This window comes from Helianthus annuus, chromosome 5 (assembly GCF_002127325.2).
Source record: "Helianthus annuus cultivar XRQ/B chromosome 5, HanXRQr2.0-SUNRISE, whole genome shotgun sequence".
NCBI classification, from domain to species: domain Eukaryota; kingdom Viridiplantae; phylum Streptophyta; class Magnoliopsida; order Asterales; family Asteraceae; genus Helianthus; species Helianthus annuus.
Window position 1 is genome coordinate 173,898,604 of NC_035437.2, and position 27,054 is coordinate 173,925,657.

Genomic DNA, 27,054 nt, shown 5'->3' on the forward strand with positions numbered 1-27,054 from the left:
TTCTTCTGTGTTGGACAAAAGTTTTGCGTGTTGGTGATGAAATTGAACATGCTTAATCTGTGATACAGTTTAACTATTCTCTTAAAAAATAATAATTTATTTAACTTGGTTGAAAAATTCTTATGGTTTCTCGAGATATTTGTTTTATAGTATACAGATTGAAGCAGTTTGTGGCTGAGAAGTTGCTGTGAAATGTGAAGATGAGAGTTTGATTGGATGCATGGTAGAACCTCCTTTCTATATTGCAGACAAAGTTGAAGAGTTTGAAGATTGTTGTGCAATTGCTAAACTGGAGTTTACTCAAGTGCTAACGTGTTGAAGATTTGGTGATTGGATGCATCAGCTTAGGGGGAGTCTGTTGCTGCTGACAGAGGCTATTGAAGCTGAAGCTATCCAAAGACCAAAGACAGTGCAAGATTACTTGAAGATTGCAAGAAGACTGAAGACAAAAGACTGAAGACAAAGTTTTTATGAAGCTATTGTCAAGGGGGAGTTTGTTGGTGCATATTCTGTGACAACAGCTTAGAATTGGTCTTTGGATATCTTGTAATTAGTTAAACGATAAACAGTTAGCGGGTTTAGCTTTGTAATAGTTAGTTGTAATGTTTGGGCTAACTAAACCCAAAGAATTGGGTGTATGGGGGTGAATTGGGCTTGTCCAATTCGCAGCCCAAGAATGTTTGACCTAGCGCAGTTGCAACCTTGTGTTATATAAACAAGGTTAGACATTAGAGTTTAGGTTAATCAGCCAAAACAGTATTTGTGAGAGTGAAATTTCGTGAGAGCTAGTCTTAGACGAATTTAGTGTGGTTAGGGATCTTGATTGATTGTAATCAGTTTGATAGTTAATCAACAAAGATCCGGTTAGAAAGTGAATTGTTGATTTCTGTTCCTACGCGTTTTTTGCTATATTCTGATCAAGAGGATTCCGCACTCTTGATCGGATTGACAATTCTGTGAAGATCCATACACATCAAGGGGACCTACAATTCTATTGTATTTAATATAAGTTTTAACTCAATCAGGGTATAGTTTTCTAATTTTTCTAAAGATATATTGGTTTCATAATGTTCTTATTTTCAAAATATATTTTTTATTCATCCAATAGATGACCGAGCTTATGTTTAGAGCATGCTGTTTTAGGAAGTTTGTTCACTTTGTTTTCTTGAAAGTTGTTTGGTGACTTAGATGGTATGAAAGTAAGCTAATTAACTAAGTAATCTAGTGAGGTGGGTGGAATCCAAGTTGTAGAATCAAGGTTCCATTGTTCACACCATTACCATAACACAAATCTTTCAACATTACAAGTTGATGACTCGGTTCAATTCCTCTCACTTTGTTTTATTGCGGAGATTACTTAGAGTCTTTGAAGGATTAAGAAGGAGGCATATGAACCTCATGGTTTCTGTAATAAACCTTAACTCAAGTCCCTCAACACGAAGATCAGTTGGGAACTCGGTTTGGTACGTAATATCCCAAGAAAATAAAGTAGAAAAGAATAAGTATGATAGTTTTAACAAAACATAGAAAAATAATCCTAACTTTAGACTTCAAAATGGTGATGTACCAACTTTGTTTACCTTGGTAAACATGTGGTAACACTCCTAGAGGTTGTCCAAGTAGGAGGAAAGCAAGAAACAAGAAGAAAAATATGAAGAAACAAGCTCAAACTCACTTTTTGGACTTGGAATTTTCTACTCAAAAGTGGAAGATTCCTTGATGATTTGAGAGAGTTTAGGAGTGATTAGAGAGTGTGGAAAGTTTTTAGAAGGTGGTGGAGGCTTGTATTCATAAGTGGGGATTAGGGCTTGGAAGTTAATGAAGATGATTGGGAGTTAGGACATTAATGAAAGTGGTTGGGGAGATGAAAATTTTCATTTTTAATCCTTGCACTTGTATTGTTGGTTATTTTATGATATAAAGGTGTATGCAAGCATGTTATAAGAATGAAATACGTATGAATGTGATTCCAAGAAAATATAATCTCAATATATGTCTCGGTTTCTAATTAAAACGTGTATCTCGCGATTGATTACGTCTTATGCATGTATGATTAAAGAAGGTTGATATGAAATATGATTTCCATTATGATCAAAGTCTCGAAATTACAAGGATAGAAAGGAAATAAGAATACAAGCTTTCTAAAAATAGAAGTACAAAAATACAGAATGTTACATCCGGTACTTGATGTGTCTGGGACCATGTGCACTTCTAGACGCATCTCGTGCACTTCCAGACGCATCCGTGAAGGGATTTCCAAGGACGCATCCCATTCACATCTAGACGCATCTCGTTCTTGATGCATCGCTCCAAGGACGCATGAGGTGGCCAAATCAGAAAGTGGTTTTGGTCAGTGGTAATTTTTGTAATTTTCCCCGAAATAAAATTCATTATGAGAAACTGTGGCATACATAAGATAAAAACACATGCATCAAAAACATACTATATGAATTATTTTGGAGAAGTTTATAGCAGATGAATCAGTTTGTCCAGATTAACCATTGATGAACCAGATGGAAAGGTGCATGCCTCCTTAGCCTTGTTCTTGAAATCAATGGCATTCTTTCTCATCTCATTTCCCTTTTCTCCACTCATCAACTCGATCACTAGCTTCGAAACTTCATCACTCTTTACATCATTTTTGATCTCCATGGCAATCATCCACTTGTTGCAACTCCACTAGCAATTCGGTTGTTGGTCAGCGAAAAACGGCTAACAAATCATTGGGACACCGCTAGAAATACTTTCGATCGTCGAATTCCATCCACTATGCGTTAAAACCCCCCTATTGATGGGTGATTCAGACCTTGTTCTTGTGGGCACCAACTAGCCAATAACCCTCTATTGCTTGTCTCCGCCAAAAACTCCGGCGGAAGCACAGCAGAATCACCAATCACAAGGTCAGGTCGTATTATCCACAAGAATGAATAATTTCTCTTAGCAAGTCCCCAACAAAACTCGACTAGTTGTTGAGGTGTCATCACAGCGACACTACCAAAATTTACATAAATAACCGATAATGGCTCTTTGGCATCTAACCATTTTAAACAATTAGGATCTTCTACCCACAAATTTGATTTGATGGAATCCAGAGACTTATCACTAATATTGTTCTCAAGCAGACTCAAACAAAGGACCAATAACATAGCAAAAAGGGAACTTTAAAGAGAGTACATCTAGAATGTCACATTCTAGCTCATCAAAAGTGTTGAAAATAATGGTTGGTGCTGATTTCGCTCTCTCTATTTCCCTCTGCGAAAATGCTACCATAAACTCGTCACCAGGATTGACAAGTCTAACAAAAGGCGGAATGTCTTTCAGACATATACCGGGCATGGTAGGGATAAAATCTTTAGTTGTATCCAAATACCCATCTTCTAAATAAGTCTGATCTGTATACACACAGAAACAAAAATGGAGTCCAAGTTAGCACCAATTATTTTAATTAAGTTCTTATATGCATATTTTTAAAATTGTGTTGACCTTGAGCTTGAAAGGCTTGTGCAAGGTTTGCGTCTAAAGATGGTGCCCTTTGCGCATAACTAGCAAGGCTAGGGCAAGCACTTGCGTAATGTCCTTCTTTTCGACACAATTTTTTTTTGAAAGGCGAACTTCATAAAACACCAAAAACGACGGGAAATCTCCAAGACGGAGACACCCAAAACCAAAGTTACATTACATCAAAAGAGAAATTCTTCCAATCCATCCAACCCACCAATCCCTTTTTATACCTACTAGAAAACCATAAGAAACCTAAAGCTTTAATGTCCGCCACAATATCAACAACGGTCCGCCTTTCGTTCTTGAATATCCTCTCATTCCTAGCCCTCCATATCCTCCAACAAGAGATCACCAGCACCCCATGAAGCGCCATCTTCTTCTCCTTAGAACAAGAAGAAGTATACTCCATATGGAGGATATCCGCCACCGAAAAGAAGTAGAACTGAGGGAGACCAACCCATCTAGCTATCGCGTTCCATACTCCCGTAGCAACCAAACATGCCGTAAAAATATGGTCAACGGTCTCCTCAAACTCCTCACAAAAACTGCATAAACCGTCTCCGCAGTTGACATTCCGCCAAGATAGCGCCTTTTTCGTAGGAATCCTATCCATCAGCACAATGGGGTGGGCGTCTAGGATGTGTGGAGCGACCACGTCCTGAGGACGAGCCCCGGAAACGACCTCGATGCGAGAAATCACGGCTGGATTTTGGATTAAAACTGTACCGTTGTGATTAAGCGGAAAAAGCCGCTTGCAGAGTTTAGTGAGCATTGATGTTTTGGAGAAAGATCTCATGATTTTCTGCATGCACAAGAAGGTCACGAAAAGGTGGAGATGGTTGAATGGTACGTTGGGCAGTGGAGAAAGTTTCAAACGAAGAGCCGAGTCCGCAAAGGAACCAATGGCGTTTGTCTTCGTCGGTGATCGGGTGGTCGATGGCTGCAAGTTGATCACATAACGATTTGAATTTTCTTCCGAATTCAGAAACCGTAGAAGCACCTTTGGTAAGCTGCCTAATTGAATCTCTAAGAGTATGCATTCATTCGACAGAGTGGTGACTATAAGCGGTTTGGAGTGCTCGCCAAACTTAGTGAGCAGTCGTATGACCGATCGTTTTGGCCATCGACTCTTCGGTGAGTGTCGACTGAAGAAGCTGTAGGTCCGACTAGGAGGATCTAGTCGCCTAATCCTTGTGTACAAACCAACCCGGTTGTGCGGAATCCAACCGGAAAGGCAAACCGAGATAGAACTCGCAAATACACGACACGCAATATTCACCGATTAACACCTCTGTATTAATACGTATGAAAGATTCGGTTACAAGCTCAATGTTTACAAATGTATTTTGCAAACTTTCTCAAACTCTCGTGTGTGTGTGCTCTCTATTCTGTTCTATGTGTTCTCTAACTTTTCTTATCCACAGACTGACTATATATAGTCACAGCACCACGAAACAGATCTTGGCGAAGCACATCTTGGTGAAACACATTTGATGTTGATGAAAAACAATTGAGGTTTACGAAACAGACTTGTTTCGTCAACTATACACATGTTTCATCAATGTTGGGCTTGGGCCCAAAGGGTGTTTCACCAAACAGCTTAGCCCATGTCTTTGATTCCTTTGTTTTGCCGATTGTTTAGCCCAAAGATCATGTTCACAGCCTTTATGTCTTCTTGGCCCGATATTCGATCTTTTACACGACGGAGGAAAGCCGTTGCTAAACCGAATTACGTCGCGTCGAGTCGCGTCCACAAACATGTATCAACAAACTCCCCCTTGGACGCTACTCGCGTGATTCGCCTTTAATGTCTTCTATGTCGGAGGATCTTCAAAGTCTTCACGTCTTGAAAGCAGAAAGTGTATCGACAAACTCCCCGTTTCATGTAGGAAGTATGTTGACAAACTCCCCCTTAACATAAGCTCCCCCTTGAGTTATGCTCGTGAATGACTTGATCATTAGTGCTTGAGATCCTTGTGGTGTTGATGATGGACAGCGGCAACTCGATCATCTTCATCATTTGAGTGCCTTCACGTCGTGTCTTCATTCCAAAGCTTGTCATCGACCATGTTCTCCTTGCCTTTAGAATCTGCACATGCAAGAAATCTAAACGCGTAATAAGAACAAATGCTTGGAATATAGTTAGCATAAACAAACGACACACGTATGACCATGTCACAATCAAACACCGTCCGACAGTTTGAAAGTTTAACACATTTGTCAATTTTAGTTTTCAACTTTCAAAACTTGCAAATTTCGACCGTTTATGAAGATTTAGTCAATTCGGTTTTCGTTCAGGTTTCAGGCAACGAAGACTCGAGATCCAACCTCGTACGATCGAAAATAAGATAGAAATAAAATCTTTTTGGCTTTTATAAAGTTTATATTAAAACACACCTAAAATCTTTTTGGTATTTTTGAATATTTCAAATGTAAAGACTGAAAGCAGTAAATAAATATATACAGACATTCTTTTTGTGAGTTTCGAGGGTAAGAGAATCATATCAGTGTACGGTCATGTCACACCCCCAAAAATCCACATGCGGAACACCACCGCTTGGAGGCGTGACTGACCAGGATCCAGCCACTAATCATACTGAGCATTGATTTAATATTAGAAATAATTACTATCCAAGGTAGTTAGCAACATTGCAGTTTAAGTTCGATGATTAGTTTAACAAAACAGCGGAAGCATAAACCAAAGAAATTTTAAAGATAGTTCTTAGTTCAAAATAATTAAACCCAACACACGGGTTTTGACGAACACTACACATCCCCAAGCAGCAGCTCCTCAGTCACGGGTTACCTGCAAAGCATGCAGTAAGGGGTCAACAATAATGCTGAGTGAGTTCACTAGTTGTCCAGTTTTAGTTTACCAAAAACTTAAGTTGTTTAGATAAAGCATTTATAATTCACGTTGTGGGGAGCTACCCCATCTGTAAGCTCACTAAACTGTAGATACCGAAACTGTTGACGGAATATTATCGTGCCCCGAGTCAATGTCTATCGTCATTGACCATGTTGCAAGGTCTACTAGTTCACGCCCGATCCCCCCGGTCACGGTGTGAGGTTGTCAAACCTAATAGCGCTATCAACTAATAACCCGTTCGCCCCCGGCGATTAATCGGTACTATAAGTAGGGACTTAAAGTGATAGAGTTTCGTTTAGCATGGCTAGTGTGATTTATAAATAATATCCAAACGTATCTCCCCCGGAGATAGTAATTACCCATTCTGTTTTCCCCCGGAGTAATGGGTCAAAAGTGTTTTTCCCATAGTTGATAGTTTATTCGTGTCCCTCCGCGGGACGCATGCTTTTAGTGTGTGAACTCACCTTAGGTTGCTCGGCAGATTAGGTCACTTGTCAAACACGCTGGTCACCACGTCCTAGCATGGTTACCGGTATAGGTCAGGTTCGGTGTACAAGCACTCACGTAAAAACTTACACATTACTACCACGTATCATGCATATAAGTAAACAGTGGGTTATTGGGCCGGCCCTAACATTTACGAAATCAAACAGTAACACACAGTCCAGTCAACAGGTAGCCCATATTAACACATTCTGGCCCAATAACCAAAGTGGACAGCCCAGTCGCAACAAGGTGGTCTCGAGTCGCAACCATGAGGTCTCGGCTTGTCATGCTGTGGTTGCGAGTCGCAACCGCGTGGTCTCGAGTTGTCACGCTGTGGTTACGAGTCGCAACCGTGTGATCTCGAGTCGCAACCGTTGCAGTTTCGAGTTGTCATGCTATGGTTGCGAGTCGCAACCGTGTGGTTTCGAGTTATCACGCTGTGGTTGCGAGTCGCAACTGTGTGGTTGCGAGTCGTAATGCTGTCCTTTTCATGTTCACGTGTTGATTCAGATCCATCAGTCTAATTTGTACTATGTAATCAGGCCCAAATCAAGTAATAGCCAATAAGGTTTCACTAACACTTTTCCTAATCTGACCATTAGTAAACATAGATCAAACTTTGCCCTTTTTGAAATCTTCAAACCACATTCAACAAGTTCATCACAAGTTCATAGTTTTCTAGGGTTTTCATCTTAACATAATCATGCATTTTTGAACCAAAACTTACATATTTTAACAAGATCATGATGCAAGAACAAGAAAACATACATTTTGTGACATTAAACATAACTCGGTTGGCCCTAATCATTCTTAAGCCACTATTCTTTAGCCATTTAAACATGTTATCAAGCTTTCATATGTAGAGGTTTACACATATAGTCAAACTTCACAAATCTTCCTAAAAATCATGCATAATACTTCTAACCAAGCACTTTCTAGTTCATAAACATTTCATTCATCAAGCATACAAGGCATCTATTACACATATGTAACACTAACCGGTTTGTGAAGAAGGAGCCGAAAACAAAGGAAGAAAATGAGGGAAGATGAAGTGTCCGAGTGGTGATCTTGTCCGAGATTCTTGACCGAGATCCTAGCTTGAACCGAAAGAAGAAGAAGAGAATGGGTTGTTGTTTGGGGTTTCTAGTGAGAGAGATTAAGGAGTGTGTTTGTGTGTTGTGCAAAATGAAGGAAGGTGGGGAAAGGTGGGATTTATATACAAGGGATCTTCGAGTTGGGCTTGGGGTTTCGGCCCAAACCGGTTACGACCCAAGAGGCCCACTCGAAACCGAGTGGCCCACTCGCAACCGAGTGGTTGCGAGTCATGGTCTCGACTCACTAGATTATACGTGTATACTTATATATATAATACATACACGACACATATCAAGCAAAAAGATCACGTTTTCATTTAATAACATATATATACACAAAATATTACAAGGTGTTCGTTCGGAAAAACCTAGAGTGTCACATTATCCCCAAGTTTTAAGAACTTTCGTCCCGAAAGTTAAGGCAGCCACTGCCAAGCTAGCGTGTTTCAACGGGGTGTCACATCATCCCCCCGTTAGTTTGGAATTTCGTCCCGAAATTCAGTTGTAGCTTCAGTGCTGGGGTTTTCGTTTGGGAACAACTGGGGATACTTGGACTTCATCTGGTCTTCCCGCTCCCAGGTAAACTCTGGGCCACGTCGTGAGTTCCAACGAACTCGCACGAGAGGTATCTGGCTACGTTTGAGGGTTTTGATCTCTCGATCCGTGATCTCAATCGGTTCCTCAGTAAAGTGTAGCTGTTCATCGATAGTGAGTTCCTTGAAAGGAATTATGAGTGTTTCATCTGACAGACATTTCTTCAGATTAGACACATGAAAAACATTGTGCACTGCACTCAGCTCTGCAGGCAGGTTCAATCTATAAGCAACCTTACCGATTTTCTCGGTAATTTCGAATGGTCCAACATATCGCGGGTTCAGCTTGCCCCGTTTACCGAAACGAACCACACCCTTCCAGGGTGAGACTTTAAGTAGAACCCGGTCCCCGACCTGGAATTCTAGCGGTTTCCTACGCTTATCAGCGTAGCTTTTCTGACGGTCACGAGCTGCCGCCATGCGTTGCCTGATCTGAGCAATCCTTTCCGTTGTGTCTACCACTAGTTCTGGGCCTGTGATTTGACTGTCACCTATTTCCGCCCAGCAAAGAGGTGATCGGCATTTACGACCGTACAAGGCCTCAAAAGGTGCCGCCTGAATACTAGTGTGGTAGCTGTTATTGTAGGAGAATTCCACCAGCGGTAGATGCTTCTCCCAGTTCTTGCCAAAATCGATCACACATGCTCTAAGCATGTCTTCCAGGGTTTGGATGGTGCGTTCAGACTGCCCATCCGTTTGTGGGTGGTAAGCGGTGCTCATGTCCAAACGTGAGCCAAAGGATTTGTGCATAGCTTGCCACAACTCGGAAGTAAATCGAGCGTCTCGGTCGGAAATAATTGAAGTTGGCACCCCGTGTCTCGAGACTACTTCCTTTAAATAGATTTCTGCCAAGGTAGAAAACTTGTCTGTTTCCTTAATGGCCAGAAAGTGTGTAGACTTAGTCAATCGATCTACTATCACCCAAATGGTGTCATTCCCGCGTTGGGATCTAGGTAGCCCCGTAACAAAATCCATGGAAATTTGCTCCCATTTCCACTTCGGGATTTCCGGTTGCTGGAGTAGGCCTGCTGGTTTCTGATACTCAGTCTTGACTCTTGCGCAGGTCAAACATTTGCTAACGTAAGCTGCTATGTGGGCTTTCATGCCAGGCCACCAGTAAGTGGTTCTTAAGTCGTGGTACATCTTATCCGAACCAGGATGTACTGAATAACGGGACTTATGGGCTTCGTCCATCACAAGCTCTCGTAGATCTCCGTAAAGTGGGACCCAAATGCGCCCTGCCACATAGTAGGCGCCGTCTTCTTTTTGCTCTAGTCGTTGTCTCGATCCTCGCAGGGACTCAGCCCTGATGTTTTCCGGTTTCAGAGCTTCAGTCTGAGCATTTCGAATCTGGGTAGGGAGATTAGACTGGATGGTAAGTTGTAATGCTCGCACGCGCTTGGGCGTAGTGTCTTTTCGGCTGAGGGCGTCTGCCACAACATTGGCCTTGCCCGGATGGTACTTGATGGCGCATTCATAATCATTCAGAAGTTCGACCCATCGGCGTTGTCGCATGTTTAATTCCTTTTGCTTGAAGATATGCTCGAGACTCCTGTGATCGGTGTAGATAGTGCACTTGGTACCGTACAGGTAATGTCTCCATATCTTAAGCGCAAAGATCACTGCTCCTAGTTCCAAGTCGTGCGTAGTGTAGTTCCTTTCGTGCGTCTTAAGTTGTCGAGAGGCGTAAGCGATAACTTTGTCGCGTTGCATTAACACACAACCGAGCCCATGGATGGATGCATCGCAGTAAACCACAAAGTCGTCAGTTCCTTCAGGTAACGAGAGAATAGGAGCACTACAAAGGTTATCCTTTAGTGTCTGAAATGCGGTTTCCTGAGCTCCACCCCATTTATAAACCATACCCTTCTGGGTAAGAGCCGTGAGAGGCTGAGCGATCTTTGAAAATCCCATGATAAATCTTCGATAGTATCCCGCTAGTCCCAAGAATTGGCGGACTTCGGTCGGAGTCTTAGGGGTAGGCCAATTCTTTATAGAGTCGATCTTTGCAGGGTCAACGTGAATTCCATCCTTGTTAACCACGTGCCCAAGGAAATGGACTTCTCAAAGCCAGAAGTCGCATTTCGAGAACTTGGCATACAGTTGCTCATTGCGAAGAAGTTCGAGGATAAGGCGTAGGTGCTGTTCATGCTCTTCTTGACTTTTCGAGTAGATCAGGATGTCGTCTATAAACACGATCACAAATTTGTCGAGATAGGGTTTGCACACTCGGTTCATGAGATCCATGAATACTGCGGGCGCGTTGGTCATTCCGAAGGGCATAACAAGGAATTCATAATGACCATAACGAGTTCAGAATGCAGTTTTGGAGATGTCTTCATTACGGACCCTTAGCTGATGATAGCCTGATCGCAGGTCAATCTTAGAGTAGTAGCTCGATCCTTGCAACTGATCGAATAGGTCGTCGATTCGCGGGAGAGGGTAACGATTCTTGATGGTAACCTTGTTCAGCTCACGATAGTCGATGCACATTCGGAACGTGCCATCCTTCTTCTTAACAAAGAGTACAGGTGCTCCCCAGGGTGATGAACTAGGGCGGATAAACCCTTTATCCAATAGTTCCTGTAGTTGAGTAGAGAGTTCCTTCAATTCTGCGGGGGCTAGTCGATAAGGTGCACGAGCTATTGGCGCTGCTCCGGGAGCTAGCTCGATTTGGAATTCGACCTGACGGTGGGGAGGGAGTCCAGGTAGTTCTTCAGGAAATACCTCGGGGTAGTCACGCACTACTGGAAAATCTTCAATCCTCTTTTCCTTTTCCTGCGTATTGGTGACAAGTGCTAAGATAGCAGTGTGCCCTTTTCGTAAACACTTCTGGGCCTTCAAGAATGAGATAACGCCGGAGATCTCTCCGCCTTTGCCACCTTGTACAATAAGAGGTTTGCCAGAACGGCGGGGAATACGGACTGCTTTCTCTTGACAGAGGATCTCAGCGCGATGCTTGGATAACCAATCCATACCGATAACGACGTCGAAGCTTCCAAGAGTAACAGGGAAAAGATCGATGCTAAACGTCTGACCAGACAACTCTAGTTTGCAGCCTTTGATAACATGTGAGGCCTCGATGTTTCTACCATTAGCTAACTCGACGATATGACGTGAACTTAGTAACGAAAGAGGACGCTTAAGCTTCTTACTAATACGTAGGGACACATAACTAGCATCGGCTCCAGAATCAAATAATACAGAAACATAACGATCATCGAGTAGGAACTTACCCGCCACGACATTGGGGTCATTCCTTGCTTCTCCAGCTCCAATCACAAAAGCCCTTCCTCTAGCACCATTCCCAGCATTGTTGTTCTGATCGTTGTTTCCAGCTCCCTGATTGTTGTTGCGGTTCTGGCTCAGTTCAGGGCAATTCTTCTTATAGTGCCCCTCAGCTCCACACTGGAAACAACCCTTAGCGTTCCCGTGATGTTGTTGCTGCTGGTTCTGCCCCACGGGACGTGGACTCCTACAGTCCTTGGCCTCGTGCCCCATCTTGTTACATCGCTGACACTGACCTTTCCCACACGGCCCGCTGTGATGTCGATTGCACTTGTTGCACTTGGGGTGGTTACCACGATAGCCACCCTGTTGTTGAGTGCCCTTGTTGTTTTCAGTTTTCCTTTGCTGAGCTGGGGCCTGAGTGGGGTTAGCATCCTTGCTTTGATTTCCTTCCCACTTACGCTTGTTGTCACTAGAAGTTCCGACAGTAGCACTGATCCTTTTGGGCAACCTGCCCTCTTCTACGGCCTGATCAGTAAGTTTGTGAGCAAGTCGAACGATCGGCTGAATGGTAGTGAGGTTGGCTGAAGTTACATGGCTTCGAATTTCTGGGGCCAAACCCTTGACGTACAACTCGATTCTTCGATACATGGGTCGAGACATGTTTGGGCATAGAGCAGCATAGTCATTGGACAGCTTGGTGTAGGTTTCAATCTCTGACCCAACCATCTTAAGCGCATAGTACTCGTTCTCAAGTTTGTGGATGTCATCCCGGTGACAGTACTCTTCCTTAATCATGTCCTTGAAATCCTCCCACGCAGTAGCATTAGCAGTTTCCAATCCAAACATCTGAATTTGCGCCTTCCACCAAGAAAGCGCGTTTCCTTCAAGCGTAGCAGTAGCAAACTTCACCCAATTTGCAGGGGGACACTCACAGACAGCAAAGACAGCTTCAACTTTCTCAATCCAATGTAGAAGACCTATGGCACCCTCAGTGCCGTTGAAAGGGAGAGGCTTGCAATCCATGAAAGTTTTGAAAGTACACACGGGTGGTTGCGCAGGTGCATGCTGACCTGTTCGTGAGAAGCGAAGCGTACAGATTTAGGGATAAAAGGCGATGTGGCGGTAGGATCTAAACATCCTAGGGTAACGAGTTTACCTCCAGGGTGAGCTGCGAAAGCTGCAGCCACCGTGTTAAGCAGGTTAGTGAATTGAGCCTGAGTCATGTTGATGTTTCCTCTTCCACGTCCACTCATTGTCTTCAAAATCAGAAAACGCAGTATGAGTGTGATGTTGTAACGTAGCAAGAATGAGATAGAAGAGAGAGGTGTATCTGTCTAATTAGGCACACTAGTACGTATAGTAAAACAGAAAACACAAGGTAAGCAAACAAGTAGACACTGGTCCGAGCTATGAGGTCAAATGTGTCGAGCCTTGCACTTGGAGTGTAGTGTCGTCGCGAGTCACAGGTTATAGTCTGGTTTTTCCCAAAAAGATTTTCCCCTTCACGTCGTGTCTTCATTCCAAAGCTTGTCATCGACCATGTTCTCCTTGCCTTTAGAATCTGCACATGCAAGAAATCTAAACGCGTAATAAGAACAAATGCTTGGAATATAGTTAGCATAAACAAACGACACACGTATGACCATGTCACAATCAAACACCGTCCGACAGTTTGAAAGTTTAACACATTTGTCAATTTTAGTTTTCAACTTTCAAAACTTGCAAATTTCGACCGTTTATGAAGATTTAGTCAATTCGGTTTTCGTTCAGGTTTCAGGCAACGAAGACTCGAGATCCAACCTCGTACGATCGAAAATAAGATAGAAATAAAATCTTTTTGGCTTTTATAAAGTTTATATTAAAACACACCTAAAATCTTTTTGGTATTTTTGAATATTTCAAATGTAAAGACTGAAAGCAGTAAATAAATATATACAGACATTCTTTTTGTGAGTTTCGAGGGTAAGAGAATCATATCAGTGTACGGTCATGTCACACCCCCAAAAATCCACATGCGGAACACCACCGCTTGGAGGCGTGACTGACCAGGATCCAGCCACTAATCATACTGAGCATTGATTTAATATTAGAAATAATTACTATCCAAGGTAGTTAGCAACATTGCAGTTTAAGTTCGATGATTAGTTTAACAAAACAGCGGAAGCATAAACCAAAGAAATTTTAAAGATAGTTCTTAGTTCAAAATAATTAAACCCAACACACGGGTTTTGACGAACACTACACATCCCCAAGCAGCAGCTCCTCAGTCACGGGTTACCTGCAAAGCATGCAGTAAGGGGTCAACAATAATGCTGAGTGAGTTCACTAGTTGTCCAGTTTTAGTTTACCAAAAACTTAAGTTGTTTAGATAAAGCATTTATAATTCATGTTGTGGGGAGCTACCCCATCTGTAAGCTCACTAAACTGTAGATACCGAAACTGTTGACGGAATATTATCGTGCCCCGAGTCAATGTCTATCGTCATTGACCATGTTGCAAGGTCTACTAGTTCACGCCCGATCCCCCCGGTCACGGTGTGAGGTTGTCAAACCTAATAGCGCTATCAACTAATAACCCGTTCGCCCCCGGCGATTAATCGGTACTATAAGTAGGGACTTAAAGTGATAGAGTTTCGTTTAGCATGGCTAGTGTGATTTATAAATAATATCCAAACGTATCTCCCCCGGAGATAGTAATTACCCATTCTGTTTTCCCCCGGAGTAATGGGTCAAAAGTGTTTTTCCCATAGTTGATAGTTTATTCGTGTCCCTCCGCGGGACGCATGCTTTTAGTGTGTGAACTCACCTTAGGTTGCTCGGCAGATTAGGTCACTTGTCAAACACGCTGGTCACCACGTCCTAGCATGGTTACCGGTATAGGTCAGGTTCGGTGTACAAGCACTCACGTAAAAACTTACACATTACTACCACGTATCATGCATATAAGTAAACAGTGGGTTATTGGGCCGGCCCTAACATTTACGAAATCAAACAGTAACACACAGTCCAGTCAACAGGTAGCCCATATTAACACATTCTGGCCCAATAACCAAAGTGGACAGCCCAGTCGCAACAAGGTGGTCTCGAGTCGCAACCATGAGGTCTCGGCTTGTCATGCTGTGGTTGCGAGTCGCAACCGCGTGGTCTCGAGTTGTCACGCTGTGGTTACGAGTCGCAACCGTGTGATCTCGAGTCGCAACCGTTGCAGTTTCGAGTTGTCATGCTATGGTTGCGAGTCGCAACCGTGTGGTTTCGAGTTATCACGCTGTGGTTGCGAGTCGCAACTGTGTGGTTGCGAGTCGTAATGCTGTCCTTTTCATGTTCACGTGTTGATTCAGATCCATCAGTCTAATTTGTACTATGTAATCAGGCCCAAATCAAGTAATAGCCAATAAGGTTTCACTAACACTTTTCCTAATCTGACCATTAGTAAACATAGATCAAACTTTGCCCTTTTTGAAATCTTCAAACCACATTCAACAAGTTCATCACAAGTTCATAGTTTTCTAGGGTTTTCATCTTAACATAATCATGCATTTTTGAACCAAAACTTACATATTTTAACAAGATCATGATGCAAGAACAAGAAAACATACATTTTGTGACATTAAACATAACTCGGTTGGCCCTAATCATTCTTAAGCCACTATTCTTTAGCCATTTAAACATGTTATCAAGCTTTCATATGTAGAGGTTTACACATATAGTCAAACTTCACAAATCTTCCTAAAAATCATGCATAATACTTCTAACCAAGCACTTTCTAGTTCATAAACATTTCATTCATCAAGCATACAAGGCATCTATTACACATATGTAACACTAACCGGTTTGTGAAGAAGGAGCCGAAAACAAAGGAAGAAAATGAGGGAAGATGAAGTGTCCGAGTGGTGATCTTGTCCGAGATTCTTGACCGAGATCCTAGCTTGAACCGAAAGAAGAGAATGGGTTGTTGTTTGGGGTTTCTAGTGAGAGAGATTAAGGAGTGTGTTTGTGTGTTGTGCAAAATGAAGGAAGGTGGGGAAAGGTGGGATTTATATACAAGGGATCTTCGAGTTGGGCTTGGGGTTTCGGCCCAAACCGGTTACGGCCCAAGAGGCCCACTCGAAACCGAGTGGCCCACTCGCAACCGAGTGGTTGCGAGTCATGGTCTCGACTCACTAGATTATACGTGTATACTTATATATATAATACATACACGACACATATCAAGCAAAAAGATCACGTTTTCATTTAATAACATATATATACACAAAATATTACAAGGTGTTCGTTCGGAAAAACCTAGAGTGTCACAGGTCATGCCAAAACACTCTTGTTGTTCAATTAATTAACATTAAGATAAGCATCCTATAACAATTATCGGTATTGTTGTCCACATAAGCTCAACTTATCAGATGTAATCATGGCGAGGGGATACTTTAAGGTATGATTTATACTTACCGACCGGTGTTCATCCACATCACGACACATTCCCGTATCAAGGTATGCACGAGGGTTCATCTTACCGGTGAGTATACCGATTATCATCTGTTTGACCGTATATGATGTGAGATTCTCACTTATTTTGATTTGAAAACAAGCCCTATGTGATATAATCACTTATTGATGAGGAACTTGATTTTCGATGCATGAGGGCGCAGGAGCAAGTCCGTGAACAGGTCAGTACTTTCGTACAGCAGAGAGACGAACTTGACTCCCGGATAAATGTGATATTTTATCAGTTATTTGTTTGGACATGTGATTGTTGATCACTTATTGAGGTCGAATGCAATATGTACACGTATGTATAGTATCATGGAAGATCTAGACTTGCGTCCCCGTTATTTTTTCGGTAAAAGATACAACCATGATACCCAGATGATAAGCAGCATAAAGACCGAATATCTCAGAACCTCGACAATCTCTCAAACGAAATTTCGGTACTAAGACCATATGCCAATGAATGGTTCCCACCTGGTCTTCAGTCGATTAAGATTTATATCACCCTGCACACTTTAAAATGATTGTGAGCCTACCGATACATCTTATATAGAGCTGCTTATCGTTTTTCATTTAAGGTTTAAAGAGGTTTGGATAGACCACTGATGTACTATCATTTTCTCTTTTGCTCGCCAGGAAACTCATTTTTGTTTTTCTATTGTTTTTGTGTTTTTAAATTTTTTCGATGTTTTTGGATTTTTCAAATTTTGGATTTACTCCCCTTAAAATCAACAACCTAAGATAAATTTAAAACACAAAGGTATTTACAAAAATGATTTTCCGATGTTGGTTTTACTCTTGCTTGACCTTAATGCCGTTTACCAATAATAAACAGTCAAATCTTGATTTGTCAAATGCTTTGGTAAAAAGGTCGGCACGTTGGTCATCAGTGTGGACCTTAACAACATCGATTAGCCTTTTCTCAAAGCAATCACATATGAAGTGATACTTGATTTCGATGTGTTTGGTCTTTGAGTGCTGCACAGGATTTCTAGTGATCTGTAATGCAGCAGAATTATCAACGTAAATAGGAGTAGTTAGGAATTCAAAACTGTAGTCGCGTAATTGTTGTTGGATCCAAAGAACTTGGGAGCAACAACTTGAGGCAACAATGTATTCAGCTTCGCATGTTGATGTAGCGACGCATGTCTGCTTCTTGCACTACCATGTGACTAGGCGATTTCCCAAAAACTGATATCCAGCCGTTGTGGATTTGCCGTCGATTTTGCATCCGCCAAAATCAGAATCACTGAAAGCTATCAAGTCAAAGTTATTATCCCTAGGGTACCGTAGACCGGTGTCAGAGCAACCCTTCAAATAACGAAAAATCCTTTTTACAGCTGCAAGATGTGAGGCCTTCGGATTGACTTGATATCTGGCAAGCAGGCACGTTGGGAACATAAGAGATCCGATCATCGCGCGATAGTATGAGGGGCTAACAGCTTCACCCTTCAAGTCTGGAGTAATTCCGTGATTTTGTGGCAATGGGGTACCGATGGGCGTTGCATTAGACATCTGGAACCGGCTCAAGATGTCACCAATATATTTAGTCTGATGGATGAATATCCCAGACTCAGTTTGTTGCACTTGTAGGCCCAAAAAGAAAGTCATTTCCCCCATAGCACTCATCTCGAATTTATCCTGCATAATGCGCTCGAAATTCCTACACAAGACATCATTAGTAGAACCAAAAATAATATCGTCAACATATACCTGTACCAGTAGAAGATCTCCATCTTGTTCTTTGATGAAAAGAGTACAGTCGATAAGACCTCTGCGAAAACTATTCTCCAGCAGATAATTAGATAAGGTTGCGTACCAAGCTCGCGGTGCTTGATGTAGACCATAGAGAGCTTTGTTGAGCAACCAAACCCGATCGGGATAGATAGGATCTTCAAAACCTGGAGGTTGTTCGACGTACACTTCTTCTTCAACCACACCATGTAAGAATGCACTTTTCACGTCCATTTGATAAACCTTGAATCCTTTGAAGGACGCATAGGCTAGAAAGATTCGAATTGCTTCAAGACGTGCAACTGGTGCATACACTTCGTTGTAGTCGATCCCTTCTATCTGACGAAAACCTTGAACGACTAAACGTGCTTTGTTCCGGATAACAACTCCACGGTCATCCTTTTTGCATTTGAAAACCCAACGGGTACCAATCTTCTTGTATCCAGCAGGTTTCTCTATGAGTTTCCAGACACCAAGCTTCTGGAATTGTTGCAATTCTTCTTGCATTGCTTCCACCCAAGAGTTATCTTTCATGGGTTCTTTCCAAGTTCTTGGCTCTTCCTGTGAGACATAACACGCGAAAGACCAATCATTTTGTTGCCCGGATTCTCGAATTGCTGCATACAGGCCTGCATTCTTATTGTTCCGCAACATGTTTCTCGTTTGAATGCCACTTTGCACATTTCCGATGATGTTTTGTTGAGGATGGGTATTATGAATCCTTGTTTCAGGATTTTCTCGAACTGGAATATTTATACCCAGGTTGTTGAGATTGAGATCAACAACTAAATCAATGCCCGGAATTGACGAAGAGGATGATGCAGTAGCTTCAGCTGTTCTGGGGGCATCCACTAGAGGAGTACCCTCTGAAGTACCATGAACAACTGTTGTTGGAGCTTCTTGATCTGCATCGAGAAATTCATCATCCTCTGAAGATTCGTTCAATTCGGTAGCATCGTGAAAATCCTCATTGTCGAGAGCGTTATTGTTCACTGAAGATGATTCTTGATTGACAATAATTGGACGAACCACCGGTGAAACTGTTGCATTGTCACTCTCAAAAAACATCCTTGCCGCAGCATTTTCTTCAACGGCTTCAACATTGATCGAATTGAAGAAGTCGTCGTACTCAAACATCCAAGGCTGACCAGGACATTTGACTGGCAAAGTGTGCCTTTGAACTCTGACTTCAGACCATTCTTCAACCCTTTTTGTCTCTAGATTCCAGACTCTTAAGTTAGGGGTGGCATACCCAAGAAAGTATCCCTCAATTGCTTTTGCCCCAAACTTTCCATTAGGATCGATGATTGTGCATGGAGCTCCAAACGGTTCAAGATATGACAGGTCTGATTTCCGTTTGTGAAGAAGCTCATAACAGGTCTTGTTGTGCCTCTTGACTGTAAGGACTCGATTCAATGTATAACATGCAGAGGCCACAGCTTCACTCCAGAATGGAATGGGCAACTGCGACTCTACCAACATAGTCCTAGCAGTCTCGATCAATGTGCGGTTCTTACGTTCAGCAACGCCATTTTGTTGAGGAGTATACGCTGCACTAAATTCGTGAAGAATACCTTTTGAAGTGCAGAACTCCGCCATGGCATGATTCTTAAATTCAGTACCATTGTCGCTACGTATCCGCCTAACCTTCAACTTATACAAATTCTCAATCTGAATAATTAAGTTTTTGATAATACCAAAGGTTTCACTCTTGTGTGCCATGAACGCCACCCAAGAAAATCTTGAATAATCATCAGTTATCACGAGGCAATATTGATCATTCCTGATGCTTTTGTTCTTGACAGGACCGAACAAATCCATGTGCAAACGTTCAAGAGGAACTGCCACCGTGTTGATCTTCTTTGTAGGGTGTCGCTTCTTCGTTTGTTTTCCTTTTTGGCACGAAACACAGACGTCTTGTAGATGGAAATTTTTCAGAGGAACACCATTCACCAATTCATTTGACACCAAATGATTCATTTTGCGTAAGTGAATGTGACCCATTCGTCTGTGCCAAGAGATTGAGTCTTTTTCTGTGGCTTTGGAAACGAAACACGTTGCTTGTGCAGAAGTAGTAGTAGCTTGGCTCATATCAAGGACATACAAATCATTTATCCTTGGAGCAGACAAGAGAATCCATTCTTTTGGAATTTTGAAGCCGGGCTTCAGCACATAACATCCATTAGCATCAAAGTGTACTGAGAACTGCTTGTCACAGATTTGTGAAACGCTGAGAAGATTGTGATCAAGTTGTTGTACGAAATTGATCTTATCAAAGCTGGCAATCCCGTTGGATATCATTCCTTCACCCGTAATATATTCGCCCTTATCTCCAGCAAAAGCAACATAACCTCCTCTAATAGATTTGACGTCGTAGAGAAGCTTCATGTCGCCTGTCATGTGCCTGGATGCCCCACTATCAACAATCCAATGACTACTGATAGTTCCTCCTGGAACACGCTGCACATGAACTCAATTGATTAGTTGGAGATGGGGACCCAAGCCATTGTGGTCTTGGGTCTTCCATTTTCATCAATAACAATAACTTCTTTTCTTTGATGATTCGTAAATTGTGATGGTCCCCCTGATTCAACAACCATTTTTGGTTTCCAGGTCTGTTTTGTTTCACCAGTGTTATTCTTTAAAATTTTAACTTCATGGTTGTTTGAAGTTTTTGAATTGTCTGGTTTGACAGAAACAGATGTTTTGTTAACCACATCGGTTTTAATCGCCTTTTCAATTTTCTTGACCTGTTGGCGTTTCTGTTTCTTTTCCCTTTCTTTTACAAGACGGGGATCTTGTTTTACAGAAACAGATCGCTTGCGGTTATGGCTATATTGATAATTATCTTTGAGGTTTCAATCATGATTTTTCAATAATTTCATGGTACTTCTCCTTTGTATGGACCGTTCCATCACAATGATTCAATATGTCCTAATGATGAAACAAAATTTTGGAGGTCTCTTGTAAAAAAAAAAAAATGCAATATGTATTAAGCACACAAAATAAAATTCATTTTGAGGAATTGTGGGGCACACATAAGATAAAAACACATGCATCAAAAACATACTATGAATTATTTTGGAGAAGTTTGTAGCAGATGGATCAGTTTATCAAGATTAATAACTGATGAACCAGATGGAAAGGTGCATGCCTCCTTAGCCTTGTTCTTCCAAGCAATGGCATTCTTTCTCATCTCATTTCCCCTTTCTCCACTCATCAACTCGATCACTAGCTTCGAAACTTCATCACTCTTTACATTATTGTCGATCTCCATGGCAATCATCCACTTGTTGCAACTCCACCAGCAATTCGGTTGTTGGTCAGCGAAAAACGGCCAACAAATCATTGGGACTCCGCTAGAAATACTTTCGATCGTCGAATTCCATCCACTGTGCGTTAAAAACCCCCCTATTGATGGGTGATTTAGAACTTGTTCTTGTGGGCACCAACTAGCCAATAACCCTCTATTGCTTGTTTCCGCCAAAAACTCTGGCGGAAGCACAGCAGAATCACCAATCACAAGGTCAGGTCGTATTATCCACAAGAATGAATTATTGCTCTTAGCAAGTCCCCAACAAAACTCGACTAGTTGTTGAGGTGTCATCACAGCGACACTACCAAAATTTACATAAATAACCGATAATGGCTCTTTGGCATCTAACCATTTTAAACAACTAGGATCTTCTACCCACATATTTGATTTGATGGAATCTAGAGACTTATCACTAATATTGTTCTCAAGCAGACTCAAAGGACCAATACCATAGCAAAAAGGTAACTTTAAAGAGAGTACATCTAGAATGTCACATTCTAGGTCATCAAAAGTGTTGAAAATAATGGCCGGTGCTGATTTCGCTCTCTCTATTTCCCCCTGTGAAAATCCAACCATAAACTCGTCACCAGGATTGACAACTCTAACAAAAGGCGGAATGTCTTTCAGACGTATACCAGTCATGGTAGGGATAAAATCTATAGTTGTATCCAAATACCCATCTTCTAAATAAGTCTGATCTGTATACACACAGAAACAAAAATGAAGTCCAAGTTAGCACCAATTATTTTAATTAAGTTCTTATATGCATATCTTTAAAATTGTACGTTGAGAAATAAGCAGTTGGCTACAGGTTTTACGAATTAATGTATGTTCTATTTTCTGTTTTTGATTTCTAACTAGGGTCCAACAGCAGCAATTGTTCAGCCCTAGGGGGCAGGGTTTTGTATTTAGTAGATTAGGGTTTGCAATTCAGAAAGGGGTGGCGGCGTAACTTGTTGACCTTTTACCTTCTGTTTTGATGTAACTTGGCAAATATGAATGAAAATTACTAATTTTTAGGTTAAAAAAAAATAAACTCGTTTTCTAACTTTTAATATATCCTGCTAAAGATAAAAATGAAGAAACGAACTGTTAGAAAATTTTTCCATGACTAAAATCAAACTCTACGGTTACCCTCCATGTCTAATGTTATTATATATGAGAAACTTTCTAGATCTGCGAAAAGTTAATCGAGTTTTATGACACATATATATAGAGGGATATTTAAGAACCAAATTTTATGTTAAGAACTGAGAACCTTATAATGCATTTATATATAGTATGTGTGTGTGTATACAGATATCTAACTTGGTTATATAAGAAACTGCCAAAAAAATTACCTTTGAGAGGCATCAAACCCTTTTGTATAAGATTAGGGTAGTGATCATAACATACGAGAGAACCCGCCCCAGAGGTCCAGAAGGGAATTGCTGGAATACCTAATTCCTCGGCGGCAGAGAGGGTGAAACTCATAATGAAGTCGGCCACAATGCAAGTGACCGGTGAATAAAGGGTACTCACTTTAGAGAGGACACTTTTAAATGGACCCAAACTATTTTCATGCAGGGATTTGAGTGTAGTTACAACATCATGGCCGACATCAGGGTTTTCGGGTGGTGGAAGACCATCAGAAATGGTGTCGAAGTGGAAGGATGGGAGGTCGGGTAGGGCGTCGGAGCCTAGTGATCCGAGAAGGCGTTGGTAGTTGTACTCGGTGATGACAAAGGTGATAAAGAAGCCTTTGGAATGGAGGATTTTAGCAAGTTTTAACATTGGGTTAATGTGACCTTGTGCTGGGAGTGGTATGCACACCACATGTGGTTGGTTTGCTTCTGTTGAACCCATGAATGATGGAATTGTCTCTCACACAAACGCACAAAAGCAAGGATACCAAATTTAGAAACATGTATATATAGACGTTTTAGAGGGTGGGGGTGGTCATCACTTATCACTCACAACACCCAATCAAGTTCCACCATGTCATCAACCATTTTTCCATCACTCACAACCTTTTTTAATGGCATTGGTCATCACTCACAACACCCACAATAAACCATCACACCCCCTCACATGTTCCATCACTCAAACCTTAATCACGCGTTAAAATTATAACGGAATCTATCCATAACTCGTTAATGTTGCATGGTGGCGGTGGAATAATTGTGTTATCACGCGTTGAACTTTCACCCATCACGGAGCAAAAGTCACCACCCCCACTCCCCTTATAAACCAACTTATGAGACATATTTGACGGGAAAAATACAATCTTCAAAAGAATATATTATCACGTAATTTTGTCAGTTTAGTCAAAAGGTTTCATTTTTCTTCTATGGGTCCAAAAAGGTTTCACCGTTGCCATTTTAGTCCACTGGTTTAAATTCATTCATTTTTTCTGTTAACATTAGGGCAATTCGGTCATTTTATATGTAATTCTGTTAAATAGATAGGCAATTCGGCCATATAAAAGGATCAAATCGCCATTTTCGATAACAGAAATAATGGATGAAGTTAACCCAGTGGGCTAAAATGGCAACAATGAAACCTTTTTGAACCCACATACGAAAAATGAAACCTTTGAATTAAACTGATAAAATAACCCAAACTACAAGTATTAAAATGACATTTAACTCAATAATTAATTATCACGTATTTTATGGGAAAAATACAACCCATGAATGATAATTGTCTCCTCCACTCTTTCAACTTGATTTTTTTAGTCCCAACCTTTCGTGCTTTGGAAGGTGACGTTTACGTAGCAGGGATTTGCCCCCTTGTCTTTATCCATCACATCATATAGTCTAGAAATGTATATTTAGTGAAATGTCTTAATAAACTAATGCTAAATTAATTAAGTGATATTAATCATCCGTTTAACCTCATTACATTCAATAGCTTTGTAAAAATGTGGTTTCAATAATCAAAATAATCGTTGGGGAAGATCATCCCAGGGTAGATAGATTTCTTGAATCATGCGATGCCTTTTTTTTTATTATATCATAACAAAATGTTTTAAAATTAGATCGTGTAGATCCAAACTTGTTGACTTTTATAACGAGAATAATAATTGTGATGCATTCCATTATATAAATGTATTATTGAGTGTTTCAAAATTTTGTATTATTTATTACTGACTTTTATAACGAGTATATTTTTTAATTGTCATGCATTCCATTTATATATTTTTTTAACGGCAAACACACTTTATATATATATAACCCTACAAAAAATAACTTGAGACACAATGGTTTAGATAAAGACACAATGGTCTAGATGAATGATTATCACACTATTTTTAAATATGTAATACCCTTACAAAAAGTCACAACTTTTAAATATATCACACTCTTTCAAAATGTTGCAACCCTTCAAACTACTTTTAAATATATCACACCCTTACAAAAGTCACGCCCCTTCATATGTATACAAAAAGTCATAACCTTTCAAACTATTTTTAAATATGTCACACCCCTTATAAAAAGTCACTACCGTTAAATATACCACTCTTTTTTAAAGTTACAATCCTTAAACTATTTTTAAATATATTAGACCCTTTACAAAAATTCACAACCCCTTGCTTAATCATCATCATCATCATCATCACAGGCACCGATTCATTTTAATGTGAAGTAACTAAAAGGTATGTGTGAGAAAATATCCCACCTGTTAGGATGGTTTTAGCGCCCATTCAACAACTCGCTTCACTGACACCGGTTCGATTCCCACTCATGCCGGTTCGTTTTTTTAACGCGCGTGTAGTAGTTAAAAGTAATCAACACACGATGTAATGTAACCTGTTTGGATGGTTGTAGTTCCCGTTCAACACCAACCATACCATGCATGCATCCCAAAATCCTTTTTGTTTCTTCATACATATTCCTTCCACATTCTATATATGCCTTTTTAAAATGAATTAACAAATTTGGATTGCATCTTCAGAACCCAAGCCGCCACACCTTCAATATCCCCCAAATCCTACTAGTACTTCATACGATATTCTTCGTCGCTTCAAATCCACATCCCTTAAGTATCTCCAAATCCCGTTCAATTCATCACTCACGATTCACATCAAAGGTAACTATCTGTTCAACAGATTCAATCATATGTGTTTTTATAATTCTGTTCATCAAATCTGTTATTGCGTTTATGCAGAGATAACGATTAAATTTAGATAGTTAAGTGCAGAAGAAGAACACAGTTTATTAGTATTTGCATATGGCGATTTTCAGAGGCCAATTTGCATAGACCAATTGATAGTGACTCACAGAGAAAACAGAACAATGATCTTTGATGATTTGTAGAATGTTACGTCTCACTAATGATGGCGAATTTGGTGTTAACAAAATCGAAGAAGACTATTGATTGATATTCTGTAATTGCGGATAATATATGAAGTAGTATGAATTATAAATCAATGATTATAATTAGAATTGCAATCAATTTAATCATAATTTTTTCTCTTGAATTGCTATTAGTGTAACATTTATAAGTATAACTGCCCTTAAAATCGCCATATACATTACCATGTTTATTGTTATACTCTATGCAATTCGCCATTAAATTAGCCTCTGAAAATTGCCGTATGCAAATCGCAATCAATTGTGTTCATAACATAATTGATTTTGACAATAAAATTCTATATAGAATTGCATATAGAGAGTGATATTGTGTTAACATTTTGTCACCTTTGAGTTTTTAACTTTGTTCAAGTGCTTCAAGCAAATGTCGTTTCATGTCTTTCCTTTTCTTTCCTTTTGAATCGTAACAAAAAAGATACCAAACATTTTTGACTCTCGATATGTTGTTGGCACATTTTATCAATTAAGATAGCAACATCCCGCTGCAACGCGCGGGTTAGCGTCAACTCGTATATATATATATATATATATATATATATATATATATATATATATATATATATATATATATATATATATATATATAAAGAGCTAGCAAAAGACTGAGAACAACAAAACAGAAAACGAAAACGAAACCAGAAAACAAATTACATCATGTCGATTAGGTCAAAAGACTTCCATTTACCCCAGACCGGCTTCTTGATGGACGAACGGCTGCACACCCAAAGGAAAGTCTCATCTTTGATCTGGTCCACAACCGAGGAAACAGGAATGAAGGTGTCGTCGAAAACTTTTTTATTTCTAGCATTCCAGATTCTCTAAACCGTTGCAATGGCTATCATATACACAGGGCCGGCTGAAGCATAATCTAAATAAGGCAATGGCTTTGGGCCACACTTTCCAAAGGGCCTCCAATATCTAATAAATTAATTTTTAAGGGTTATTGAATTTTCATAATCCCAAGTTTCACTGGTTAGCTAATAATAATCTCAACTTCAAAAATTGCCTACAACAGTCCCAACTTGTAAGATTTTGGCCACCAATGATCCTTGTCTAACTGGGTTAGTTAAATGTGACGTGACAGGTGACGTGGTAGGTGACGTGTTTAAAAACTAAAATGTGGATGCTGACGTGTATCATATATGTCACTATTTAAAAACCCTACGCTGACAAACCAGCCGCACACCTTCCCATCCCTCCCTCTCGGTCACTGTTTCCGGCGACTGGAGCCGTGGAATCTGGCTCCCCTTCTTCTTCTAGTGAGCACCCACAAAAACCCTTTCCCCCTTGTCACGTTCCTACTCACACCCACCTTGCTTGAAAATGAAAAGAAAGCAGACGGAAGAGAGAGAGTTATCGGAGAGAAAGAAAGTAGAGATGGAGGTCTCACACCC

At 40.7% G+C, this 27,054-nt stretch overlaps 1 protein-coding gene and 1 pseudogene across 1 annotated transcript; both read right to left on the reverse strand.

Annotated features, from left to right (window-relative positions):
* Positions 1-2,451: 2,451 nt before the first annotated feature.
* Positions 2,452-4,297, reverse strand: LOC110944147 (annotated as a pseudogene).
* A 16,660-nt stretch (positions 4,298-20,957) lies between these two features.
* On the reverse strand, positions 20,958-23,180 carry LOC110942236 (7-deoxyloganetin glucosyltransferase). The gene is made up of 2 exons (XM_022183984.2): positions 22,646-23,180; positions 20,958-22,003 (listed from the first exon to the last, which is right to left on the reverse strand). The coding sequence occupies exons 1-2, from the start codon at positions 23,148-23,150 to the stop codon at positions 21,066-21,068; spliced, it is 1,443 nt and encodes a 480-aa protein (XP_022039676.1). The 5' UTR covers positions 23,151-23,180; the 3' UTR covers positions 20,958-21,065.
* Between the last annotated feature and the right edge of the window lie 3,874 nt (positions 23,181-27,054).

Coding starts and splice junctions, on each gene's coding strand:
- LOC110942236 (XM_022183984.2), bottom strand. CDS start 23,150: ATGGGTTCAACAGAAGCAAACCAACCACATGTGGTGTGCATACCACTC. Junction 22,004..22,645: donor GGGTTTGATGCCTCTCAAAG/GTAATTTTTTTG, acceptor GTGTGTATACAG/ATCAGACTTATTTAGAAGAT.